Source organism: Balaenoptera physalus (genome assembly GCF_965194825.1).
Source record: "Balaenoptera physalus genome assembly, chromosome: 2".
Classification (NCBI taxonomy): domain Eukaryota; kingdom Metazoa; phylum Chordata; class Mammalia; order Artiodactyla; family Balaenopteridae; genus Balaenoptera; species Balaenoptera physalus.
In genome coordinates this window covers 176,992,128-177,016,723 of record NC_138883.1, presented here as the reverse complement: position 1 = coordinate 177,016,723, position 24,596 = coordinate 176,992,128, and the positions used below count along the sequence as shown (strand labels likewise).

Below are 24,596 nucleotides of genomic sequence, written 5' to 3'. Positions count from 1 at the left end.
CTGCCTTTAGCACTCTTCCCTCCTCCTCCGGACAAATTCCATCACTTCTTCAAGAAAGACTTCCTTGACTCCAGGTTACTTCAGATGTCTCTCCTATGTGTACTATACCAACCCGACACTTGTGTAACAGGCTCTTTGTCAGTTTGTTTCTTCCACAGACCTGTGAGCTGCTTGAGGTTAGGGACTGTATTAGGCATTTCTAGCCCCACACAGTGCCTGTCACATTAGAATGCTAGAATATTAGGTGAATAAATGAACCAATGAATTATTATTAGAACTTCTATGTGGCACAATGTTAAATGTTATATAAAAAGTAATGACCACTTAGCAAAAGGCTTTAAAGCTGCTTATCAATTAAAGATGAACAAATTAATCGATACAAACATGTTTCTCAATCACGAAACTTAGAGCTTGCATACTCTGGTAGGCAGAATAGTGGCCCCCAAAGATGTCTATGGCCTAATCCCCGAGGCATAGACTGTGTGTTATGTTAGGTCATATGGCAAAGGGAAATTAAGGCTGCCGATGGGATTAAGCTCACTAATCATTATCAGCTGACATTTGGAAGATAACTGGAATGATCCAGGTGGACCTAATTTAACCACAAAAGCCCTCAGACGTGGAAGAGCTGGGCAGAAATAGAGCTAGCAAGCTGGCAGCATGGGATGGGCTCTGCCCGGTGCTGCTGGCCTAGAAGATGGAGGAGGCCCAGGAGTCAAGGATGTGGGCGGCCTCAGAAGCTGGAAAAGGCCGGGAAACGGATTCTCCCCTCGAGCCTTCTGAAGAAACCCAATCCTGCCAAAACCTTCATTCCAGCTCAGCGAGACCCACTTTGGACTTCTGACATCCAGAACTGTAAGATAATACATCTGTGTTGTTTTAAGCCACCAAGTTGGTGGTAATTTTTTTATAGCAGCAACAGGAAACTAACACAATACCTACAACACATCGGACAAGGTTAACCTTGGCTCCATGTGACAGAAACCCTAAGACAATGGCGGCTGAAGGAAGACCGAAGTTTCCTCGTCTCTCTGTAACGGAGCTCTGGAGGCAGAAGCCGAACGCTGGTTATGCTCTGCCACACCGTCAAGGACTCGGGCTCCTTCGGTCTTGCTGCTGTGCCTTCCTTAACCTGAAGGCGCGCTCGTCAGCAGGTCTGGTCCCAGCCAGCAGGAAGAGGAGTTCTAAGGAACGGTGAACCGCTCCCTCCGGAGGGACCTCATCAGCCAGGGCACCACTCACATCTCACGGGCCAGGACTGACAGCACAGCAGCAGCGAGGTGCGCGCAACGGCCGTTCCAGGGGCCACGTGACAAGTGTGGCGGGTGCCATTATTAAAAGGGGAAGAAACCTATGGGGACAACCAGCCACCTCCACCTTAACACTGTAGTGCTGTGATGCCCTCCCACTCACGGTTTTAAGTATATAAAAGTAGTCTCTCCTACTTTTAGATCAACCAAGGCAGGGGCCCTCATTACAAAAACAGTAACTGAATAATTACGACGTCATAGACTCTGGCACATTCCTAAGCTTTGCCAGATTTTGCATGTACACATATTAGAACATGAGTATATGCTTGTCAGTGATGACATCACATTCAAACTCTAGTGTTGTAATCGATGGAAACAGAATTCTTGACTAATAAGAAATAAGGCACAGGGGTTAAGAATCCGCCTGCTAACGCAGGGGACACAGGTTCGATCCCTGGTCCTGGAAGATCCCACATGCCACGGAGCAACTAAGCCCGTGTGCCACAACTACTGAGCCCGTGTGCCACAACTACTGAGCCCTGTGCCACAACTACTGAGCCCGCGCGCCTAGAGCCCATGCTCCGCAACAGGAGAAGCCACCGCAGTGAGAAGCCCGCGCACCGCAACGAAGAGTAGCCCCCCATCTCAACTAGAGAAAGCCCGCGCGCAGAAACGAAGACCCAATGCAGCCAAAAATAAATAAAAATTTAAAAAATGCTTAATCATAAAAAAAAAAGAAGGCTAAAAACGTATTTTATTTCTAGATGTGTGCTACTCAGGGGCCTGACAGGAAGCAGATGGCATGCCCCAAGGGTAAATCGTAGAGAGTTTGATGAAGAGACTACTTACAAGGACGTGGGCAGGCTTTAGGGGAACCAATAAGAGATAAAGTACCCAAGGACTCACAGCAGGAGGAAACCATTACCCTCTCTAGGCCTGAAAGGACAAAGGGAAGGCGCAGTTTCTGGAACTTGCCAAGACCTGTAGCCCTGGGACAGGACTGTCTGACCCGAGCCACGGCCTTAGGTAGAGGAGCCAGGCGCCTGCCAAAAGCCACAGACAGGCAGGAGGGAGTGTGGGGGAAGGTGAAATTAATATCCTGACCTCTCTCTCTTTCCTTCCTCTGATCATCTGCCAATGCCTCCAAATGGGCTCAAATCAAATAGAAACCAAAGGGCAAAGGAGCCTGGGTGATGTGGTCCACAGGAATCAGCCTTTCAGAGCACAGAAAGGCAGAGACTGGACTTTGAGGGACAAAGGATAACCAGCATAATATGGAAAAGTATTTCACAGGGTGGGGATGATTCAAAAGGCCTTGAGCAAAAAGAAAAAGGGAATCGATCCAAATCAATCTGGGCAAGACCTGGGACAAAGAAAGATGGAGGAAGAGAACGATTAAAACATGAGAGAGCAGAGAGGGGCCCAGGTGTGATCTACTTATGTAAGTGGGATAAAGAGAGGGAGCGAAGAAAAACTGAGGTGTAAGATGAAAGAACTTCTGAAGGGCCCGACCAGGCGCCTTAAAGTTGTGGCTGTGTCTGAACACAGTGTGTTTCTCATTGCCAACTTTTCCACGTGAGTTTAACACCGTGGTGGGACATCTAAAAGCTGTTATTGACTGCAAATATTTTTAACATGTACACTGAAAGGATTGAATAGTGGCAGTGATTATAACTGAAGGTCTGTGGAATACAGAAGGCTAGGACTGTAGGTCAAAGAAATAGTAATACTCTGCAGCAGAACCAGTCGGCTGCTAAAAATAAGCCAAGATGCCAGAGAAAAGAAATGCATCGAGACAAAGGGGAAAAAACAGCAAAACAGAATATCAGAAACCTGATATCAGACCCCTGACACCACGGTAGATTCTTAAAATTCCCTCAAATCCAAAATATGCATGTTGCTTTCCTTCTCTCTAGCACAAATTACCTACCTATAGTTGTTAAGTATAAGAAAAAAAATGCTACTCAAGTTCACAAGTGATTTCAATAACAGAAACTGTAATGTATCTTCTGTTGAGGCAGCCTTTGAATGCAATCGTTTTAATCACTGTGATTTTAAGGAAAAGATCAGCTTTACTTTTTGGAGGTTCATTAACAGCCTTCAAACATCTATCTCTCTCTAGGTTTATTTATATTTAACATCTATGTTAGACATGTTCCTGAAAAACTGTCCCCCAGATTAGAAGCTCCATGGGTTAACATTTCATGGACTTATATTAAAAATAGGAGCCTTATTCCCCAGAGAGGGAAAAACAGTTTTGTGGTGCGATATATAATAAAATCACAGGGAGGTTTGGGGAAAACACCTGTCCCTATTATTACCTCCTGGGAGGCTTCATTGAAAAGCGCGTGTGGGTCCTCAGGACAACTGTTGGTTCTGTGCCACCCCGTAGCCTTGTTTCCTTCCTGATCTGGTGACACAGAATTTGGTGAACTGCCCTCTTGCAATGCATGGCGACCCATGTACACCCAGAGTCACTACTGAGCACGGACTGCGGGACCGCTCTCCAGGGGCTTCCCCATGCTGTCCTTTGATGGACAACATGTCTCAAGACTTTAAGATTAAAGCCTGACAAGTTAGCGAAGTCAACTTATTTCATGAAATACATATATTAACTTGCCGTGAAAATAACTGATTTCTTATTTTAACAAAGATTATAGAATCACATTATGTTCTACTTCTCAAATGTGTTCAGGAAGTGAGGTACGTGGAAATCACATGCTCCACGTGGAACACTGTGCAGTATGTACATTTTAAACTTAAAATAATTTTATGTCAAATTTTATCCTAGCTTATACATGAATCTTACATAAAATGCAAACAGCAGGTGCAAGGGGTTTATGAAAAATTTATAGAAAAAAACTCAATATTGAAAATATTCTACCCATTTACATTTTCCCTGTAAATTTAGAAAAGATCACAGTAATTCATTTTTAGCAGTCTACCTCTCCTTCAGCATGTGCAATCTCAGTGCTCCCTAGAGGCAGTGTTACCATTTCAGTGACATTAGAGCTAGGAGCACATATTGAATACATATTGTATAATGACACTACGATTACTAAAAACCAACAACAATACAGGACACATGCTAAACTCTAACTAGTATCCCCACCATGTTTGAATAAAGTAAGCCTAATTTTTTAAAAATTGAGGTATAATTAACTAAATAAACCTAAAGTTTAACACATTTATTTAGAAATTCCTTTTCTAAAGTTATTCTAAAGATTTTTTCCAATTCTTTAGTTACATGTAAGAGATAAGCAACCATCACATACGCATCAGGTTTAAAGCAGCAATTTATTTTGAGATTTACTTTTGCCTGCTTTCTTTCCAGTCTAGCGTTCAATAATTTTGGGAACATTACAGTAAATAAAGTGCAGTAACCACATATTAAATTTGTAATCTATGTCTAATTACTGTAGGATTTTACAAAATTGAAATTCTGTATTAGAAAATTTGGAACATCAATACTTCCTGTGCATATTTAAAAACCAGAAGTGATCGGGATTAATCATTTGGGAAAAATGACTATGGAGAATCTAAAATCAAGAGCAATTAGTCTCAAAATAAGGCAGAATATAAACGACAGAAAACGGCTTTCACATTCATGATTTCAACTGCTCCTAAGAACTAATGTGATGAAGGCAGATAAACAACCCTTACTTTATAGCCAAGAAGAGATTCAGAAAAAGTCAACGATACTAACTTTTAAAATAAATATTTACCTATCAAGCATCTGCTATGTGACTAGGTACTCTGCTAGGTGCTGAGGGCACAGAAATGAACAAGCAAAAACAAAACACAAAAAAGGTACCTGTCCGCAAGAAGTCGAATAGTCTGGCCCAAACTAACTAAACCAGTAACCACTAAAGTAAGGAAGATGACTTCCACTTGGCTTATCCCTTGACTTTGTCTCTCTGATTTCAAGGTAAGGATGAACACTGAAGAAACCTAGTCGGGGGATCAGGACAGGCACCTCAGAAAGACGTGTGACACTTCCTAAGTTTAAAAGTAAGTGAAATGTGCACTAGAGTTAGAAAGTTTTGTTTTGTTTTTTCCTTTCTGACTGGAAATTAGGGTAGCTGTAAAAAAGCTGTGCGTGTGTGTGTGTGCCTGTGTGCTGGGGCGGGGGGAGCGGGGAGATGCCAGCAAAGGATAAAGTCTATAAGCTGATCCAGAAGGAAACTGAAGAACATCACATAGCTCTTAAGAGGGCAGGGAAAAAGCACCACTTGAACCAAGCAAAGCACGACCATGGCTCTGGTTCTCACATGTACAAGATCAATTAACATGGTACTGAGGAAAGGCAGGGCTGCCTGTACTTAAGATGATCATTAAGACGGATGATTCTAGTTGTGGGCTTGAGGAAGGGAGCAGACATATAGACATAACGTATAGCAAAAGATATTTACAGTCACATTTCACGCACCAATAAATAATGCATTCACTTCTCAAAATGCCAAAGCAAACGTGGGAGAGAAAATTTTCATCTATATTCAGGATTAAACTTTCTAATTTTAAATTACCAGACTTCAGCTGTAAATTTATTTCAGTTGAAAGATTTGAAGAGATTATTAATGAATCTTCTAAAAGTCTGGAGAGTGTTTAGAAGATTAACATAATAAAAAAGTCTTGCCATAGGCACGGCAGAAATTATAGGCATGAATTTATTGAGCACCTACTGTGACAGCACTGTGCTAGGTGACTGGGTTATTTCTCATACTTCGTCACGCTCCGGTCTCCTCAATTTCTCTGTCATCTCTTACCGTTTTCACTTGGAACTGCACGATTCGAAGTGCAGCCCGGCTCATTTATTCCGTAAGGTTGGTCCCAAAGACATTTCCTCATTTGAAGGCGGGGAGGAGGGGAAAGCTAAGTCCCTACCGAGCACTTAAGACCTGACTTTCTTAGTATTTGTGGTGTTATCTACGTGGCCCTTCATAAGTCCCCGAACTTGTACAAAGACCTCAGAGAAGATCGCCACCGCTCTGCCCCCAAGACCGCCCCCGCCGGCCCTCGTTTCTTGCCGGAAGGTCATTCGCAGCCACAGCTGCCCGTCTAGGTACTAAACCGCGGCCTGTTGATAACCTCAGCTCTAAGTCTGGAGGCCTCGGATCTGGCCGGCCGGGGCCGGGGGCGGGGGCGGCCGAGGTGACAGCAGGTGAGAGCCCGGCGCGGAGGAGGAAGTGAGACAGGCCGGCGTGGGCATTACTCAGGCCGCGTTACCGCCGAGGTGGCTCGCAAGCGGAACTCCTCGCCCCTCCGTCGCTCCAGCTGGACTTCTATCTCGTTGAAGTCACTTCCCATCCCGGGTCGCGCGGGGGAAAACCGTGCGTCCGAGGAGGGGCAGAGAGTCAGACGTGCGGGGTCAGGTGGCCTCTCCCCGGGCACCGCGTGTCCCGAAGCAGGCCCTCGCCGCTCCCCGGACCTGCCTGTCCCCGATCCCGGGGCGTCCCCGGGCGGCCCGGGGTGCGTGAGCCCCCCGTGAGGAGGAGGGAGGACAGGTCGCTCCGGCCACTCCGGGGGCAGCTCCGAGGACACCGGATCCCGGGGAGAATCAGCCAGACCCGATCGTGCCCCTGGCGGCCGCGGCGGGTGTGGCCGGTTCAGAGCCTCCTACTTTACCTTTCTCACTCCGACGGCCAGTCGCCCTTCGGACCACGTCCGCACCGCTCCCCAGCGCCCCCGCCCCCAGCCCGCGACACCTGGGGGAAACTTCTCCCTCGCCCCTCAATGCAAACTCGGCCGCTCCCCCAGCGGCCGCAAACCGTCCTCTCCCTAGCAACAAGGTTCCGGCCGTAGAGCGAGCGGCTCTAGGTGTAAGGAAGGTGATGTCGTAAAGCCGCGAGTGTCGTAAACCAGGTGCGGTGGGGAGGGGGGAGGGGTGGAGGCGGAGGGGCGGGGGGGAAGGGGGAGGGAGGGAGGGGGAGGAGGTGACTCGAGCATTTAGACACAAGCGAGAGGATCATGGCGGATGGCCCCAGGTGTAAGCGCAGAAAGCAGGCGAACCCGCGGCGCAATAACGGTGAGTGGCGGAGGGGACCGGGGAGCGGCGGAGTCAGGGGGAGCCGGGCGGCCGGGGCGCCCCCGGGGGCGAGGGGGGCGAGCCGGGCTGGGGGCGGCCGGGCAGGGACGGGCCAAGTGGAGTGGGAAAGTAGAAAGTAGTGCTCTCTGCCCCCCTCCGGGCCGCCGCCTCGGGAGCCGCGCCGCGGCCGCCCGCTCTCCCTGAACCGTTATGTCTCTTACCTGGTCTCTCCGCCTAGCGGCTCCCGCCGCCCCTGCCGCCTCGCTGGACCGTTAGCCGCCGCCGCCGCCGCATCCCCGGCGCAGGCGGGCGGCCGGGACGCGGCGTCCACTTTTCTGGGCTCCGGGGGAGCGGCTGTTGCTTCTTTTCGCACTTTTCCCCACTCTTGTGCCCCTCGGCGCCCCCCTCCCCTCCTCCTCGGCGCCCTCGGCGTTTCGTCCCCGCGGCGCCGAGGCCCCGGAGCCGAGGAACTAACTTGTGACCGGCGCTGCCTGTGTAGAGTGGCTTCCGCGCGCCGCGGCCCCGCCGGCGCCGGCGCTCGGGCCCCGCGGCTCGGGCGGGCGGGCCGGGCTGCGGGCGGGCGGCGGCGGCGGGACGCGGCGGCCGCGGGCTGCGTGTCGTCCGTGCGCGCGTGTGCGCGGGCGGCGCGGAGCGCGCGGCGGGCGGACGGGCCGGGCCGGCGGCGGTAAAGTTGGGACCGGCCGGCGAGGCGCGCTCGGCGCGGGACGGGGCTTCGCGGCGCGGGGTGCGGATGCCTAAGCGCCCTTCCTCTCCCGCGCCCGCGGCCGCCGCCGCGCCCTGAGCGCGGTCCGCGTCCCGTGGGGAGCCGGCGGGCGGGGCGGGCGCAGAGCTGCGGCCGCGGGAGCCGCGGGGGGCGGCGGGTTTGCGGAGTTGTTACCTGGTCTCGGGACCGGTAAGCACCGCAGACAGGTCCCCGCCCGGGAGGACGCCTCCTCCGCGCCGGGATGGGGTGCCGAGCGTGCGCCTCCCTTGTGCTCTTTCGGTTTGGGGAAGTTGTTACCTGGGCCGGACGCGCGGGGCGTGAAGCCGGCGAACGGAGCTTGGACGGCGCTCCGGATCTCGGGTGGAAGGAGGGTGGGGGAGGGGCGGCCGGACCGACGGACGCGGGGCGCCGCTGCCTGCGCTGCGGGCCGCGGTGTTTACTGATGAGTGCCGTTGCGCCGGGGACGCACACCCGCCCTGCCTGGCGTGAGAGTTTAGAAAAATAACAATAATGACGAGAGAGCGAGCGCGAGCCCCGAACATGTGGTGGTGGTTTGCACAGTCGCCTTCTGCAGTTGGGAGAAACGGTGTAAGTTGACTGCATGTCTGCTTATCTCGGGCGCCGCTGTGCCCGCCCGCCCGCCCGCCCACCGCTCGGCAGCGAACGTCTGCTGGTGGGTATTGTCTGGACAGTTCCTGCGGCGACAGGGCCGAGGCTGGAGCGCGGCCCCCGCCCGCCCGGTACCTGTTTGGAGAATAATGGGCGGCAACGGCCCTGCCGCCGGCTGCGGCCGAGTCTATATAAGGAATTGCACGGACCTAACGGACCGAGGGGCTCGTGTGGGTTCCTGCGTTATTTTTAAAACGAGTTTCTGAGAGTCGGGAAATAAAGGCGCCTGAAATGGGATCGCCGTGTCCGCCAGAAAATGAGGAAATGCGGGTTTAAGTCAGAACTCCCCGGCTCTCGCCCCACCCCCACGCCCGGGCCCCCTTTCTCCCTCCCCTCTGGGATGCGAAACGCGAGGTTTTGTAACCTTTCCTGGCAATTTCAGATTTTGTGTGGGATTTCCTGTCTCGAAGCAGATACGAAGGTTTTAGGCGGTTTCAAGATGTTTCTTTCCAATCGTAAACGTAATTTTAATATATTCGAGTCGACATTAGAATCACCGCTTTCATGAACGATGTTAGTTATCCAAATACACATTTGCATTTTAAAGACCTCCGTTAGCTATGATCGATAACTAATATTGGGCGTCCTCATTGTGGAGAGATGACTTGTTACGGCCGCAGCGGAGCACAGGCTATTGCAATTTTAATTTCCTGTTTTAGCGTCAAATTGTGTGTGCTATATCGAGCTGTTGCTGCTGCGGCTTTATGAAAGGTAAGTTGGTTTGGAAAGGGCTGTTCGCGTTTTACCTTATTTAAAATGTTCGTCGCCAGAGAAAGGGGCTTTTCTTGTTGCTGACGACATGTGTGTGACATGTGAGTCTGAACCACCCAGCGTCTGTGCAGCTGCTGTAAACATGTTTACCTGAGCAGGAAAGGATGGATTTTCCTCCTAAAGATCCTGTGATACGAATATTACACCCATAAGGCATATCAACAGCTGACTTAGGGGGAAAAAGCGATCCCGAAAGGTACTTGAAATCAGCAGGAAAGAGAGCTGCTGGACGGCTGCAGCAAATGGCAACTTGCGCAGGTAGAAAAAGATGGTGTTTAGTTTTCCCCTGCGCGTGTCAGCCCCTCCAGTCTGCTGCTTTCATTCTCAAGGGAGCGATTTATTTACCGCGCTTGCTGTCAGTGTTTTTCCTTTGTGTTTACTATTAGAGAAACAGATTTGGGGCTGTTTAGCACAAAATGTCTCGTCTGCAGTGTGCATCACTCTGAGAAAACAAAAGGTGTTTCAGATAGCACTGTGCTACTACAGGTATCTTCCATTTTCATCAGTGTTGGCTCTGTCCTTGTATTTCTTTTTGTTCTCAGATGCATTTCATCCATTGCTGATTATTACAGCCACGCTATTCGATTAAGCCTCATGATTTGCAAATTAAAAATGAAGTTGTATGCCATTGTGTTGTGAAACCTCAGGATAGGTGCTGGTTAAGATTTCTTAGCAACGCAGTCATATTTAAGTTGCAGTTGTTTATTGGAGAGAATCGCTTGGAAAATGGTAACTCTTAAATCTTTTTAATGAAGGAATAAATGATGTATACAGTGGGAGATGGTCATAGAGATACTTTATGCTGTAATTTATATGTAAATAATTTTTTGTTCATTTTAGAATAAGGCATGCAGATTTTCTGCTAAGCCTTCAGTAAAACATTTAAATTTCCTTTCCGGAATATATCTGCAGAGTAGGATGTTAATGGGAGCATCAGGTAATGTAACTTGACAGGGGTAAAACAGTTGAGCAAGGTTTGGCCAAAGCCTGAAACCTTATGTAGTAACTCTATGGTGATGATGTTAGTGGCTTAAATTGATTTTTTTTTTCTTACCGTTTATAATGTAATGCTTTGTTTGCTGTATTTTAAAAATCTGCCTTCTCATTTTCCACTTATACTCTTTGTGGTTACTTATTTATTTGTCTGTTTGAGAAATGTACTCTAGCTGCTGATGACCAGATACTGATTAATTCACTCTAGATGGACTAACAGGTACATATCTTCTGTCATTTGCATTTCTACTTGCTGTCTTTGGAAACCACCAGTAGAGGATGCTAACAAAGATGATTATTGGTGTAGGATACCATGAATCTGTCCATCTCCTGTTGATTTGGGACCTCTGCTTTGATAGGGACCTTCCGTATAATTCCGGGTCTTACCCTCATTTCAAACTAGCCCTGGGTAAATTAGGCATAAGCATTTTCTAGTCTGCTAGGACTGGAAAGAAGTAGGATTGTTTTAGCTTGAACAGTTGTATAAATTTGGTCTTTTTAAATCTTGCAACTGAGATTGCTGTCAATTTAGTCTTGCTTTAGACCAGTTGTATTACTGCTTTTTTAAAGAAAGTTTTGTTTTATGTTGTTAGGTTTGGAGAAGAATATGTAATGATTGGTCCATATTTATTTTGCATTCTTACTATATTTTCTAATCTCCTTTTTCATTCATGGTAAGATCCCTGGAAATAAATATTTTTAGACATTAAAAAATGTAAATGCTTGAATATGGTAAGAAAATTGGAAATTAACTGATCGGTGATACTGTGTAATTATTTTTTCATAACTTACATAGACTTAAAACTATACATGGGTTGGCAGACAACTACTGAAGGAAGGTATTTACCAGCAGTCACTCAGATGTTAGCGATTTTTATCTTTTCCTTCCCCTTCTAATTAAGATTTAGAATCAGGTAGTGTATACATTTTAAATTTACCAATTGTAAATTAAGGAATGTAAATTTGTTTTGAAGTTTTAAATACATTTAAGAGTCTCTGCAGTTTACTAATTATTGTATGCTTGTATTCAAAGAATTCTTACTTTTCAACAAATATAAATTGGTACTGTAACTTGTATTGCATGAGATTTAATGTATTTAGTTATGTTTTTTTGGCCTGTGTCTATGTAATTATGTTAATGTTACTGTAAACTTTTAGAAGCCTTTCATTAGGTCAAATGTTAGAAGTATTTACTTCCCTAATTTTTTTTAATGGTATTTCTGTAAATGCACCAACACCAGTACCATAATGCAACAGTAATACTCTTTATATTGAAATAAGTAGGAATTATGTGAATTATCAGGTAAGCCTGTGTGAATTCTCATTTTAGGGTGTCATAGTTCTTCGAGAGAGAGAGAGAGTGTGTGTGTGTGTGTGTGTGTGTGTGTGTGTGTGTTTGTGTAAATATAGTTTTACATTTCCTGACACAGTTCTTGAGTGTGGTTTTCTAACTCCTAGAGCTCAGTAGTGAATAGGTTTGGTTACTATCAACTTATTTTTTTATGAACTGAGGAACTTTACCACAAAGCCATGACATATACAGTTGTAGCATGGAGCAAAACTTAAACTATCTTATAAATTGAAAGCACCAATCACTTGTTAAAATGACCCTAGTATAAAAGCATATGAAATATTTGGTTAGTACTTTTTTTCTTTCTTATATCCAGTGTTTTTGAAATGCCATACCCTATGTTTGCAATTTCAGTGACTTTGAAGCCTGTGGTGAGAAAGTTGTATCAAGTTGAGAATGATACATTTAAAATAACTTAATTGTTTCTCATAGTTGTGTTTTTTTCCCCTCCTTTTTTGGTTTCCCCTGTATAAATCACTTCTAAGCATGTGATTAGAGCCAGATGTAAACACAGATGCAATATCATGTGGAATTATATTGTTAGCTACTCTTAACTACCTGTAGTGAATTGCAGTGGAGGAGAAGAAAAGTCATGCAGATGTTGGAAGAAGATATGCATTGGTGTGCAAAAGTGCAGTGAGAGGTTAGAGGACTTGGTGAAATGGTAGAAATAGTATTTAGGACTGAAAAAGGTTTCTTAATCCTTGCAGTATGATCACTAATTTATGGGGAAATGTATGTTCATCTCTAATAGAGCTATAAGCTAAATAAAACAAAAGTTCATTGTTGAAAGAAAAGTAAAAATTTTTAAATTAGAAAGATACTCTGATTAGGAAATATAATAAAATGTATTTTTTAAAATACTTTTAAAAAGGCTGTATGTTGTGCCTGTAACTAGCTAAATGATCATTAAACTAGTTATATTAAAAGTAGAAAATAAATGGATATACACATAGTAGGAAAAGTTCTGTAGCAACCCTGGTTAAAATTAAATGTGATCTGTTATACAAGCATTGCTATAGGAAATAATCTTTCCTTTGGATGGGACAGTGGCTTTTTTTCTAAGTTTTTCCAGCTTTATTGAGATGTAATAGGCGTACAACATTGTGTAAGTTTAAGGTGTACAGTGTGATGATTTGATACATGTATATATTGCACGTTTGCCACGATAAGGTTAGTCAACACCCCCTTCACCTCACGTAATTACACTCTGTTGTCGCCATGGTGAGAACATTAAAACTACTCTCATAGCAGCTTTCACGTACAGCATACAGTTCTGTTAACTAGTGTCCTCATGCCGTGCATCAGTTCCCCGGAGTTTATTCGTGTTATAAGTGGAAGTTTGTACCCTTTGACAGACATCTCTATGGGACAGCGTTTGAAGAATTGTATCTGCAAAGGAAACATTCTTAGGACATCGATTTTACCAAATGCAGTTTTTCAGTATGCTGTGCACGTGATGGGGTGGGTTATGCTGCTTGTTAACCTGAAACGGAGTGTCTTGGAAGTATGGCAACATACTTAAATAGCACGGTGCTCTCTAATGAGTAAAGTTTGCCTGTGCATTGTGTTCAGAGAAAAAAATTTAGTGTTTTCAACTCACTTCATTAATTTTGTTAAAACGTATTTTGGAGTATATCATTTAGGTGTAGATAAATCCAAAGATTGCAGAAGGAACAGCCAAAAAAGCGGAATTCAAGTCCATGCTTGCGTTACAGCTATGAAACGTTTTATTAGATTCTTATTTTTCATTCTCTAAGAGGTTGTTTTCCTCTCGTTTATTTCATCAAACGTTTCCTTGTTATTTAATACAGGTGCTCTGTAGACATAGGGAATGCAGTTAATTGTCCATGTACACATTTTCTCCTACAGTCAACTCTATTCCTGGGACTTGATGTGCAGGGTTTGGGGTCTGCACTGTAGCTGTGGGTGGAAGACCTCATAGCAGGGCAGCCTGGAGGACCTTCATCCTCGCTTTTGCTGAAACAACTGCATCTGTGCTGGAATTATTAGGAACAGATGTTTCGTGACCTCTTAATTCCCACTCCCCTTCCCCCGCCCCTTCCCCATCCATATTTAAACTTCAGTGTGAATGAAGATAAATATGGGAATGATGTCAGTTTCTCATGTTTATTATTGTATTCTAAAAATATTGCAAGACATCTCTTTTCTCTTTTAAAATGTTCCAGTTTCAAAATTTTAGGTATATTCTAATTCCAGCTTTTAAGATATTTTAAATATTGTGATATCAATTTTCTTTTTATAAAATGTGACACCACTATTCTTTAGATACCTCAGTTACTCTTCATGGTCAGCAAGCCACAATATAGTCTAATTTCCCTTATTTTTAATGTCTTTATATCCATTTAATCTACAAATCTAATTGAATGCTTGGTTTTTTATTAAATGCTCAGGGTGACCAGTTTGTTGATTAAAAAATTCATCATTCTCTTGGAATCTTACATTTTTAATATGGAAGGGACTTTTAGGGAATCATCATTTTTAATCTGAAAATTGATACAGATAAGCTGCAATTTAGGGCCTTCAAGTAGAAACTCCATACGAGACTATAATATGTGTTTTGAGAAGGGGCAGTGGTGATGCGTGGAATAGTGGGTAGTAAAATCCTTAACGGAATACAGTGTCTGAACCTGGGCTCAAGTTAACGTCACTCTGACTTAGATACTTGCAAAGGCTCTCTGAACATCACTGTATCTCTAATGTTTTCTCCTTTCTACCCTAAAAAGCTAAGTTGCTATTCATTCCTATTGCTACATCACTTTTCTAAATCTCTTTTGATACTCTTGTTTTTTATTTATTTATTTTTGGTTGCAGGGGAGGGAATAGTTGGCGCAGAGAGAAAATAATTTCATATGAATAAAAATTAAGAAAATAGAAATTGCGGAGCTGGAGGGATTCGGGACAATCACCCAAATCCATTTTTTTCAGATAAACAAACAGATTCAAAGAGGTGAAAGGGCTTTGCCAAGTTCCTGTTACTAGTTTGCTTGGACCAGGTTACAGCTTCCAGGCTAGTAGCTTGGTATTCCGTTATTAGACCGTTTTATCTATGATGATAACAAGGAAGAACTAGAAGCTGCGAATTTTCAAATTTGTCATAGTAAAAACCAAATGCATTGTGTAGAATACTCAGTCACCTCATAAAGATGGATTTCTAATTATTGCCGTAAATCCATCCACTTTCACAGTTGAGGTGCCGGTATCACCTAAAACATTTCGGGTGCAGAGGGTTGGTGTGGTCTGCTTAGAGGCATGCTCCCGTTATTTGGATTGTAATTTTCCCTCTTCATTCCCTGCCTCAACTCCCATTCACCCTGTCCTCCCCAACCCTCACTGCCACCCAATCTCATGTGTTTTATATATGTCCTTGGCTATGTCTCTGTCCTTGTAAAATTATCTAGTTCTTTGTGTGTTTTGCATCTGTGTACCTGATATTTTGCTGTATATTTTACTTTCGCCACCCCGTGTTGTTCGAGATCTGTTCATGTTCTGTAAGTACATCTAGCTCATTGCTTCCAGCTGTGCAGTATTTCATGGTTTGTGTCAGCACTTACCAATTACTCATCAGTTCCCCTAATGAGGGATGCCTAGGTTGACTCCAACTCTTGGGTACAAATAATTCTGTAAAAAGCATCTTTTTACATGTTGCTAATGGCTGTGGAAGAGTTTCTCTGGGAACATACATCCAGGCATAGTATTGCTGAGTTATAGGTTAGTCACATGTTTAATATCACTAAATTCTGCCAGATTATTTCTAAAACGGCTACACCAATTTTTACCTTCACCAGTGTTACATAAAAATTCCTATTTTCTCACATTTTTGTCAGCTTTTGGTATTGTACAACATCTGCATTTGGCTAGTTTGACAGTTGTTAAATAGAATATTGTAGTTGCTTTAATATGTATTTTCTTGTTTACTAGCGAGGTTGATTATTTCTTCATATCCTTGCTGGCCATTTGAGTTTCCCTTTCCATGTCTGGCTTATTCATACTCTTTGCCCTTCTTTTTGGTTCGGTTACTACTTGTTGATTTCCTAGAATTTCTTGTGTATTTGAGATAGTAATCCCAGTCACCTGTTGACTTTGACTATGGTATGGAAATCCCTAATTTTAATATATTTACATCTGTCAAATTTTTGACTTTGTGGGTAGTAAGAAGTCCTTCCTAATCCATGAATTGCAAAGATATTTTCTTAGATTTTCTTCTAATAGTTTTGTAGTTTTACCTTTCATATTTAGGTCTCTGGTGAATCTGGAGTTCAATTTTTGAATATAGTGTTTCTTTCTGAAGGGGAGCAAACATAGTGGTTAAGGGTTTGAGTTGATCCTATAATTTGCTAGATGAGTCACCTTGGCCAAGTTACTTAGTCTCCGTATGCTTGAATTCTCCCATATGTAAAATGGGGATGGTAACCTTAGAGTTTATGAAGCACTGCGCTTAGCACAGTTTTAAGCATTCAATAAATATTTGTTTTATTTATATTATTAGATTATGTTTGTTTTAAATGCATCTTGCATCAGCTGACGCTTAATTCCTTATTCTCTTGTCCACAATTAACTTTAACTGACATACTGCCATCTAAAAGGATGTTGTTATAAAATTTGTCCATTGCTTCTATAGCTTTGACTTTAAACATTGCTTAGTTGTTCTGGCCTTAAGAACAAGGCTGTCTGTTAAATCAGTAATAGAATAGTAATATACACTGAAGCTTCATCTTATAGCTATTAGTATATGTTTTTTGGCTTGAGGAAGGCTGCCTTGAACTCTTTTTTAAAGAGCATTATATTGAGAGAGACCTCACCATATTACTTTATGTATAATATTGACCTGAACTTCAAGGGTAATGTCCCAGTGTTACTCTATTGCATAAAACAAAGAACCTTGACCTGGGGAGGGTAGATAGGGTTAGAGGGAGGCTCAAGAGGGAGGGGATAAGGGGATATATGTATACGTATAGCTGATTCACTTTGTTTACAGCAGAAACTAACACAACATTGTAAAGCAATTACACTCCAAAAAAAGATGAAAAAAAAATTGAGTAGCTTAATGAATGTGGCATCCACACCTTTTCATGGTTTCATTCATTTAGTTTGGAATATATCGAAGAAGACAGTTGTATGTCTTCCTAAGACATAGTGTGTTCTTGTGCTTATGGATCAAGGCAATCCTAAGACAAAAGTTAAAACGCTACCCTGTTTTGTGTGTGTGTTAATAAACTTTATTGAGGTATAATTTGCATTATACACTGAAGCTTCATCTTATAGCTATTTGTATATGTTTTTTAGCTTGAGGAAGGTTGTATGTATACACTAGTATGCATGTAACATTTTGGTGAGTGTTGACATGCCTGTGGCTACCAGTGTAACCACCACCACAGTCAAGATACAGAACGTTTCCTGCTTGTACCTCATCTCAGTCGGTCCTCCCTGCCTCTGCCCGAGCAACCACTGATCTGGTTTTGATCCGTAAAGGTGAGATTTACCGTTTTAGGGTTTCATATAAACAGAACCATACAGTATGTGCTGTCTGTGCTCTTTTGCTCAGCATAACGTTTTCATCGTGTTATTGCCTGTGTCAGTAGTGCATTCCTTCTGTGTTGCTCAGTAGTCTTCCAGCGTGTGATGGAATTGGTTCCTCTCTTCATCTACAATGGGCTTACTACAGGCAGACCTTGGACTTTGGTTCCAGACCACCACAATAAAATGAATATCACAATAAGGTGTGTCACATGAATTTTTTGGTTTCCCAGTGCATATAAAATGTTTACACTGTCCTGTACTCTGTTAAGTGTGCAATAGCATTGTCTTAAAAAACAGTGTGCATACCTTAATTAAAATACTTATTTGCTGAAACATGCTAACCATCATCTGATAACAGAAGGTTGCTCCAAACCTTCAAGTTGTTAAAAAAACAACAAAAAAACCCGCAGTGTCTGCGAAGTGCTGTAAAGTGAAGTGCCAGAAAACGAGGTATGCCTGCATTTGAGTTGTTTCTGGTTCTTTGCTGTAGAATAAAGCAGATATGAGTGTTCACATCCAATTTTTCCTGCAAATAAATGCTTACATTTCTTTTGGGTAGAATTGCTGGCTCATGTAGTAAGTGTTCGTTTAATTTGCAAGAAACTGCCAAACTTGTTTCTAAAGTGCTTGTAACATTTCACCTTTTACAGTGTATGAAAGTTCTAGTTGCTCCAGTCCTTGCAAACGTTTGTCCACGTTTTAAATTAGGCTATTCCATGGATGAAGAAGATGTGACACATAGATACAATGGAATATTACTCAGCCAGAGAAAGGAACGAAATTGAGTTATCTGTAGTGAGGGGGATGGACCTAGAGTCTGTCCTACAGAGTGAAGTAAGCCAGAAAGAGAAAAACAAATACTGTATGCTAACGCATATATGTGGAATCTAAAAGAAAAATGGTACTGATGAACCTAGGGGCAGGACAGGAATAAAGACACAGACGTAGAGAATGGACTTAAGGACATGGGGAGGGGGAGGGGTAAGCTGGGGCGAAGTGAGAGAGTGGCATGGACATATATACACTACCAAACGTAAAATAGATAGCTGGTGGGAAGCAGCCGCATAGCACAGGGAGATCTGCTCGGTGCTTTGTGACCACCTAGAGGGGTGGGATAAGGGAGGGTGGGAGGGAGGCTCAAGAGGGAGGGGATATGGGGATATACGTATGCATATAGCTGATTTACTTTGTTATACAGCAAAAACTAACACACCATCGTAAAACAATTATACTCCAATAAAGATGTTAAAAAAAATAAATAAATTAGGCAATTCCAGTAGGTGTGTAGTAGTATCCTTTTGGTTTTCATTTGGATTTCACTGATAACTAATGATGTTGGAGTAGCTTTTGATGTACTTAACGGCCATTTCTGTATTTTCTTTTGTGAAATATCTGTTCTAATCATTTATCTACTTTTAATTGGGTTGCTTGTCTTTTTACTATTGAGTTGCAAAAGTTCTTTTTATATTCTGGATCCAAGTTCTTTGTTGTATATAGATATTGAAAATATTTTCTCCCTTTCTGTGGCTTGTACCACATTTGATGAAGTCCAATTTATAATTTTATTCTTTTAGGCTTTGTGCTTTTTGAATTCTAGGAAATCTTTGCCCAGTTGAGGAAGATTTGCTGCTATGTTTTGTTTTGTTTTAAGTTTATAGCTTTAACATTTAGGTCTGTGATCCATTTCAGGTTAATTTTTGTCTCTACCTTGTTTTGATCTTCATCTGCAATCCTGCCTAATACAGCCTTGAATAGTTTGCAAGAGACAAAAACTTGATCTTACTCATCAAAATTCAGCATGAGAATTTCTATTTGAGGTTTTTAAGAATATTTTTCAGAACCTGACTAAGAACCAAAGCTCTTGATTGTAGAGGAACACAAATCCTGCTTTCCTGGTTTTATACATTTTTAAACTGAGCGCAGTTTCATTGTGTCTAGTCAGCGTTTTCAAGTTTTCTATGTCCTCAACACACTTTGACTTCATGGAGACGTTCAAGGCTAAAGTTTCCGGGAAAGATGCTTGAGAGAGAGTAGCCAGAGTTGAGCCGAGTGTGGATGTTCTCTTGGTGGTCTCTTACTCCTGTGTGGTGTCAGTGAGCTTAGCACTTCACTCTTACACTAGCCAGTTACTTCTCCTCCCTCTGGTCTGTCATGCAGGCTGCTGCCAAAATTATCTCTGTGGAAAAAGTCTGATTCAGTCACTACCCCAATTAAACCCCTTCCTTGGATCTTTATTAACTTACAGGACAAAACCAAGATCCTTCGCATGAGATCCCAGGCCCTGGTTTATGGTCCTGCCCTGCTGTTTCTTTCCTCTCTCTGGTGGCCCCTCCGACCTACAGATTTCTGGGTTTTTCTCCGTGTCTTTGGAGGTACTTTTGTTCCCTCTACCTGGTGCACACTTTTTTCCCCACTACCCCATACGTTTTGGTATGTTTTGAAAGGTGGACAGGAGTTCATCTCAGGTATTTCTTCGTCTAAAATGCTTTCCGTGATCCCTTTCCCATTGGTCAGAGAAAGTTAATTCCCTTCTGTTACACCTGTGGATCCATCGTTTATACTTGTCTTATTGTGCTTTTTCTGCTGTGTTACGGTGTTTCTGTGTCATCCTCCCTACCTGACCCTGGTTTCCCTTAGGACGGAGACTGTCTTCCTCACCCTGGCATGCCAGGGGTTGGTCGAGTGGTAGTAGTGACGTGGCAGGTACAGCACCTACTGCATTTACGCTGCTCTCCGCCTGCCAGGTGCTGTTCTGAGTGCTTTACATTTGACTAGCTCGTTTGATTCTCACGGTGATCCTGGTACGGTTTTTAGACCCTTTTTGTAGGTGAGCAAACAGGCAAAGAGATTAAGTGATTTACCCAAGTTCACACAGCTGATAAGCAGTAGAAGCGGGATTTGAATCCGTTTAGATCTATACTCCTAGCCGCTGCCCTTTCTTGCCTCTCAGTGAGCTGGCACATGGTGGGCATTCAGTGCTTGTTGAATGAAGGTGAACCCTGGGAGAAGAATTGTATTGCCCTGCTCCCCTGTGCCCCAAGGGTAACTTGAAAGGCTATTTAAAAATTTTATGTATTTTATAATATTTAAAAGTGTATACATCTGAGTTGGTTAATATTATTTTTACTCAATTGAGAGCTTTCTTCAGTTCATTCTTCTTGGACTGGTGTTTTTTGTTTTTTGTTTTTAATTATTTATTTATTTTTGGCTGTGTTGGGTCTTCGTTTCTGTGTGAGGGCTTTCTCTAGTTGCGGCAAGCGGGGGCCACTCTTCAGGCAGTGCGCGGGCCTTTCACTATCGCGGCCTCTCTTGTTGCGGAGCACAGGCTCCAGACGCGCAGGCTCAGTAGTTGTGGCTCACGGGCCCAGTTGCTCCACGGCATGTGGGATCTTCCCAGACCAGGGCTTGAACCCATGTCCCCTGCATTGGCAGGCAGGTTCTCAACCACTGTGCCACCAGGGAAGCCCATGATTTTTTATTTAAGTTAAAATCTTGCTTCCTACAAGTTTTTTCCCATAAAAGGTAACTTATACACCAAATAAGGCTACTTTCCTTTTACCGTGGCATAAATGGTTGATCTTGTTGATTTTTAGCTACATACTTTACCCCTTATATTGTTTAAGGAAAAAAATGTTTAGTTACTTTGAAGTTGATTACAGATATATTTATTTACTATTTATCTTTTTCATGTCCTAAAAAGTTTATATGTCACTGGACCAACTCCTATGTGATTCTTATTTTTAAGATAGTATTTTTCTATCTAACTTTTCTATTTATTTTTATCACCTATTCCTATTCCTTGAAAATTCTTTATAACTAACTTGTATCTTATTTTTGTTTGTAAAGCTCTCACTTTTTTATACTCCGTTTAGCTCTGTGTCTGGCTTGAACATTATAGATATTAATGCATAATTCCTTCTGATCTGGTATCCTTAGGTGCACTTATAGAAAGAGCATTGAACTGGAAGATAGAAGTCTTAGATTCTAATATTAAATCTGCCATTAATTGGCCTATGAAATTGGGAAAATAATTCAATTTATTTGGGCCCAAGTGTGTTCATCTGTAGAATGAACATGATGGATTACTGTGTGCAAGGCAGTGAGACTCTTAGGATGAAAGATACGGTATGTTGCCCTGAAGAGCTTCCAGTGTACTAGGGAAGAAACATAGGAAAACAAACCTTAAGAATTTAGTTTGGTAACTGATGTGATATTCTGTCCCACACGCATGGAGGGGATGGCCATGTCTTAAAAGATGTGTGTCGGTTGTCTTAGTGAAGATGTGGAAAATAATATTCCAGACAGGGTATTGTATGTGCAAAAGCATCTCTCTCTCTCTCTCTCTCTCTCTCTCTCCCTCTCTCTCTCTCTCTCTCTCTCTCTCTCTCTCTCTCTCTCTCTCTCTCACACACACACACACACACACACACACACACACACACACACACACACACACATTGTGGGACCTGCAAGTCATGTTTGGGCAAACTCTGTAGGGTGAGTGGAGGAATGGCTAGAGATGAGGCTAGAGAATTAGATGGGAAGCAAATGAAGAAGAGAAAGCTTTGTATTGCCATGATTGTTTTTTATCTTGGAAGTGATGGGGAATTGCCAAAGGTCTTGAAGCAGAGAGTGACAACGATTATATAATTCATCATCTTCTTTATGTATTAAATGTTAAATGATTAAAAATTCAAGAAGATGTATGCTTGCTTTACTAAAAGTGGGAAAAGTATAAAAGTAAACACTGATTTTTCCTGTGTTCCCGAGTTTTTGCTTGTATGCTATAACGCTAAGAGAGTCACATAGTAATTGCTCTGATGGTGTGGCCACCATCATGACTGTCACCACTACCGCTTCATCATCTATGAATAAAAGGCTTACTTCACTAGAAGCAGAAGTGGCCTTGGTTGGAGGTGATTGCTAAAATCTGTGCGCCAAGTTGGCTACTTTTGAGCTCTGCACTATTTTGAGGAATTTTGTATTTTTATTTTTTTCCTCTTTTCAAATCAGTAAATCACAACCCATGCACATGTGTCGTGGACTTACAGTCCTATGGAATAAGGTGGTTTTACTGCCATTAATTATGGTTCTCTAAAGATGTAAAATCCTCTGCGTTTATTATTACGAGACAGTTTTCTAGATTATTTCTGGCACTTCTTAATGGTCTGTGTAGAGCTCTATCTCGTGAACCTGTTATATGTACTTTGTCATCAGTTCTCTACCATAGATATTTAATAAAATAAGGTAGATGATGCTTGCCATTCTTTTGGCTGGCGTGATCCGATACCTGCTTGCCTGTGGTAGACGAGGCTGATAACTGAGCTGGCTCTTTTACTGTCTACGTGCAAATAACTAGGCATCTACAAAACTTTCATATTCCAAATAAAATAACACTTTGTTTACCTGAATGTTTCTGATTCAGAATAGCTGTAGGACTGGTGTGTGTTTTTCTTATTAAACAAACAAACAAAATTCAAGCTTCTTTGGGAAATTACACTGTATGCTACAGGATAGATGAAAACTAGTGCCTTTCTCTAGACCTAGTGCTGAGAAAGCACACTTTTTATCATGTTTCAACCACTAAGGTAATAATTCTTATGTAAAAAATACCATCTTATTTATATATGTTCTCTAAGTATTTCACATTGGACCTAATTTTATGTTAATTAAGGGGCTTTTGTGCTCTGTATGTTATAAACTGTCTTTTTAAATCAAAACTTAAAAACTTAACTAACCTCATCTTACTAGTATTCATTTGTACCTTTTGTACCTTATTTATATGTTTAACTTCCCATGTGTGACAACAATAAAACTTAGTGCCACGTGTGACGCTAGTAAACCTTAAGTGTCATGAGACGCGTTGTAACGTTAGCTCTTACCGTGGCAAGCTGGGTTCTTGAGGGAGGAGCATCCTCCTTTCATCCATAGCAGCCGAGTGTGGAGTTTTACTGTACTAACTTCAAAAATGGTTTATGGCCGGAAGGCAGACTTTGACAGTCTGTTCTTCGGAAGGACCTTAGGCATGTGGGGAGGGAAGCAAGGTGTCAGCTATTTTCAGGGTTCAGGGCCACACTAACCCCCACCTGTTCATGGTCACCTGCGTTGTGCAGAGCCTGGGGTTGCCACCTGTCCTTAGTGTATTGGGTTGAGGCAGCAGTCAGTTATCAGTCGTGGTCATACTTCCACCGTTATGTTCTCTGAGTTTCTGATCACTGTAGTCTCACAGGTAAGGAAGGTGGTTGCAGATGGAAGGTCTGAGATGTATGGATAGAAAACCCAGGAAATGATAAATAAAGGGTAGGTTTAGACAAACACTGTAAAGCTTGGGAGGAGGGTAAAATTATTGATAAGCTGTAGACCCTGGTAAGTTATGTATTCATGTTAAAATTTCTGAGATAGGAATAAAAATCTGGAAATAGTATGTGTATCTTCCAAACTAGTAGAGGAGGGAAATAGAATGAGAAAAAATACTTAATTTTTTAAAAAAAGACAAGGAAGAAGAAAAGAAACATAGAAAAGGGGATACAAGTAGAAAGCACAAAATAAGGTAGTAGTAATAAATGCAAATATATTAGAAATTAAATGCATATAAATTGGAAAAAATGCTCCTGTTAACGGAAACTGATTGTCAGATTGGTTAAAATAACAAAATCTAGTTATATGCTCTTTATAAGAAACATACCTTTAAAAAGGATATAAAAACTTGAAAATAAAAAGGATAAACATAAGACATGCCTGATAATACTTACTAAAGAAAGGTTGTGTTATGTGGCTATGTTAATATTGTGTAAAGTTGACTTTGGGAGAAAAAAACTATCCTAGAGAGTGAGGGTCACCAAATAATGATAAAAAGATAAAAGGAACGGTAATTTTAAATTGCTGTGTACCTGATAATATTCTTTCAAAATATATTAAGCAAACAATAGATAGGACTACAGAAAAAACAGGCAAATCCATCAGCATTGTAAGTTATTAAAAACAGTCTCCCTTACTAAAGAGAGATTTAAATTGATTTTTAATAAATTTAAAATAATTTCTCTGCTTATTAGTGTTGGAATAAGCAGAGAAAAATCAACAAAAATGTAGAAGATTTTAATAATAGTATTTACAAGCACATGGGGAACATTTTAAAAAACTGATAATATTCTGGTCAAATACAGCCAGTTTTAACAAATTTCAGTATATTGGCATCACTGCATTCTCTGTTTACAATGCCATTAACTATAAGTACATAACAATATATATATAACAATAATTATAACATAATTT

General features: G+C 42.4%; 1 protein-coding gene and 3 long non-coding RNA genes across 6 annotated transcripts in view; 3 read left to right on the top strand and 1 right to left on the bottom strand.

Moving 5' to 3' along the window:
* The window catches only part of LOC309656443, a 205,828-nt gene extending 198,011 nt beyond the window's left edge, over positions 1-7,817 (bottom strand). Inside the window, exon 1 of the long non-coding RNA XR_014261336.1 lies at positions 7,497-7,817. This is a non-coding gene — a long non-coding RNA (uncharacterized lncRNA). The remainder of the gene's footprint in view (positions 1-7,496) is intronic.
* LOC309656466 overlaps positions 1-24,596 on the top strand; it is a 607,356-nt gene that overhangs the window by 302,232 nt on the left and 280,528 nt on the right. The gene's annotated exons all lie outside the window — the stretch shown is intronic.
* The window catches only part of LOC309656472, a 382,613-nt gene that overhangs the window by 110,102 nt on the left and 247,915 nt on the right, over positions 1-24,596 (top strand). The window lies entirely within an intron of this gene.
* ZEB1 (zinc finger E-box binding homeobox 1) overlaps positions 7,174-24,596 on the top strand; it is a 195,479-nt gene continuing 178,056 nt past the window's right edge. For 2 of the 3 annotated variants that reach the window (XM_082452745.1, XM_082452744.1), the window contains exon 1: positions 7,174-7,275. In XM_082452745.1, coding sequence (XP_082308871.1) covers positions 7,218-7,275 — 58 coding nt within the window. In that variant the 5' untranslated portion in view covers positions 7,174-7,217. Of the gene's footprint in view, positions 7,276-8,982; positions 9,380-24,596 lie in introns of those variants that run through there. The other variant, XM_082452746.1, reaches the window with a different exon arrangement.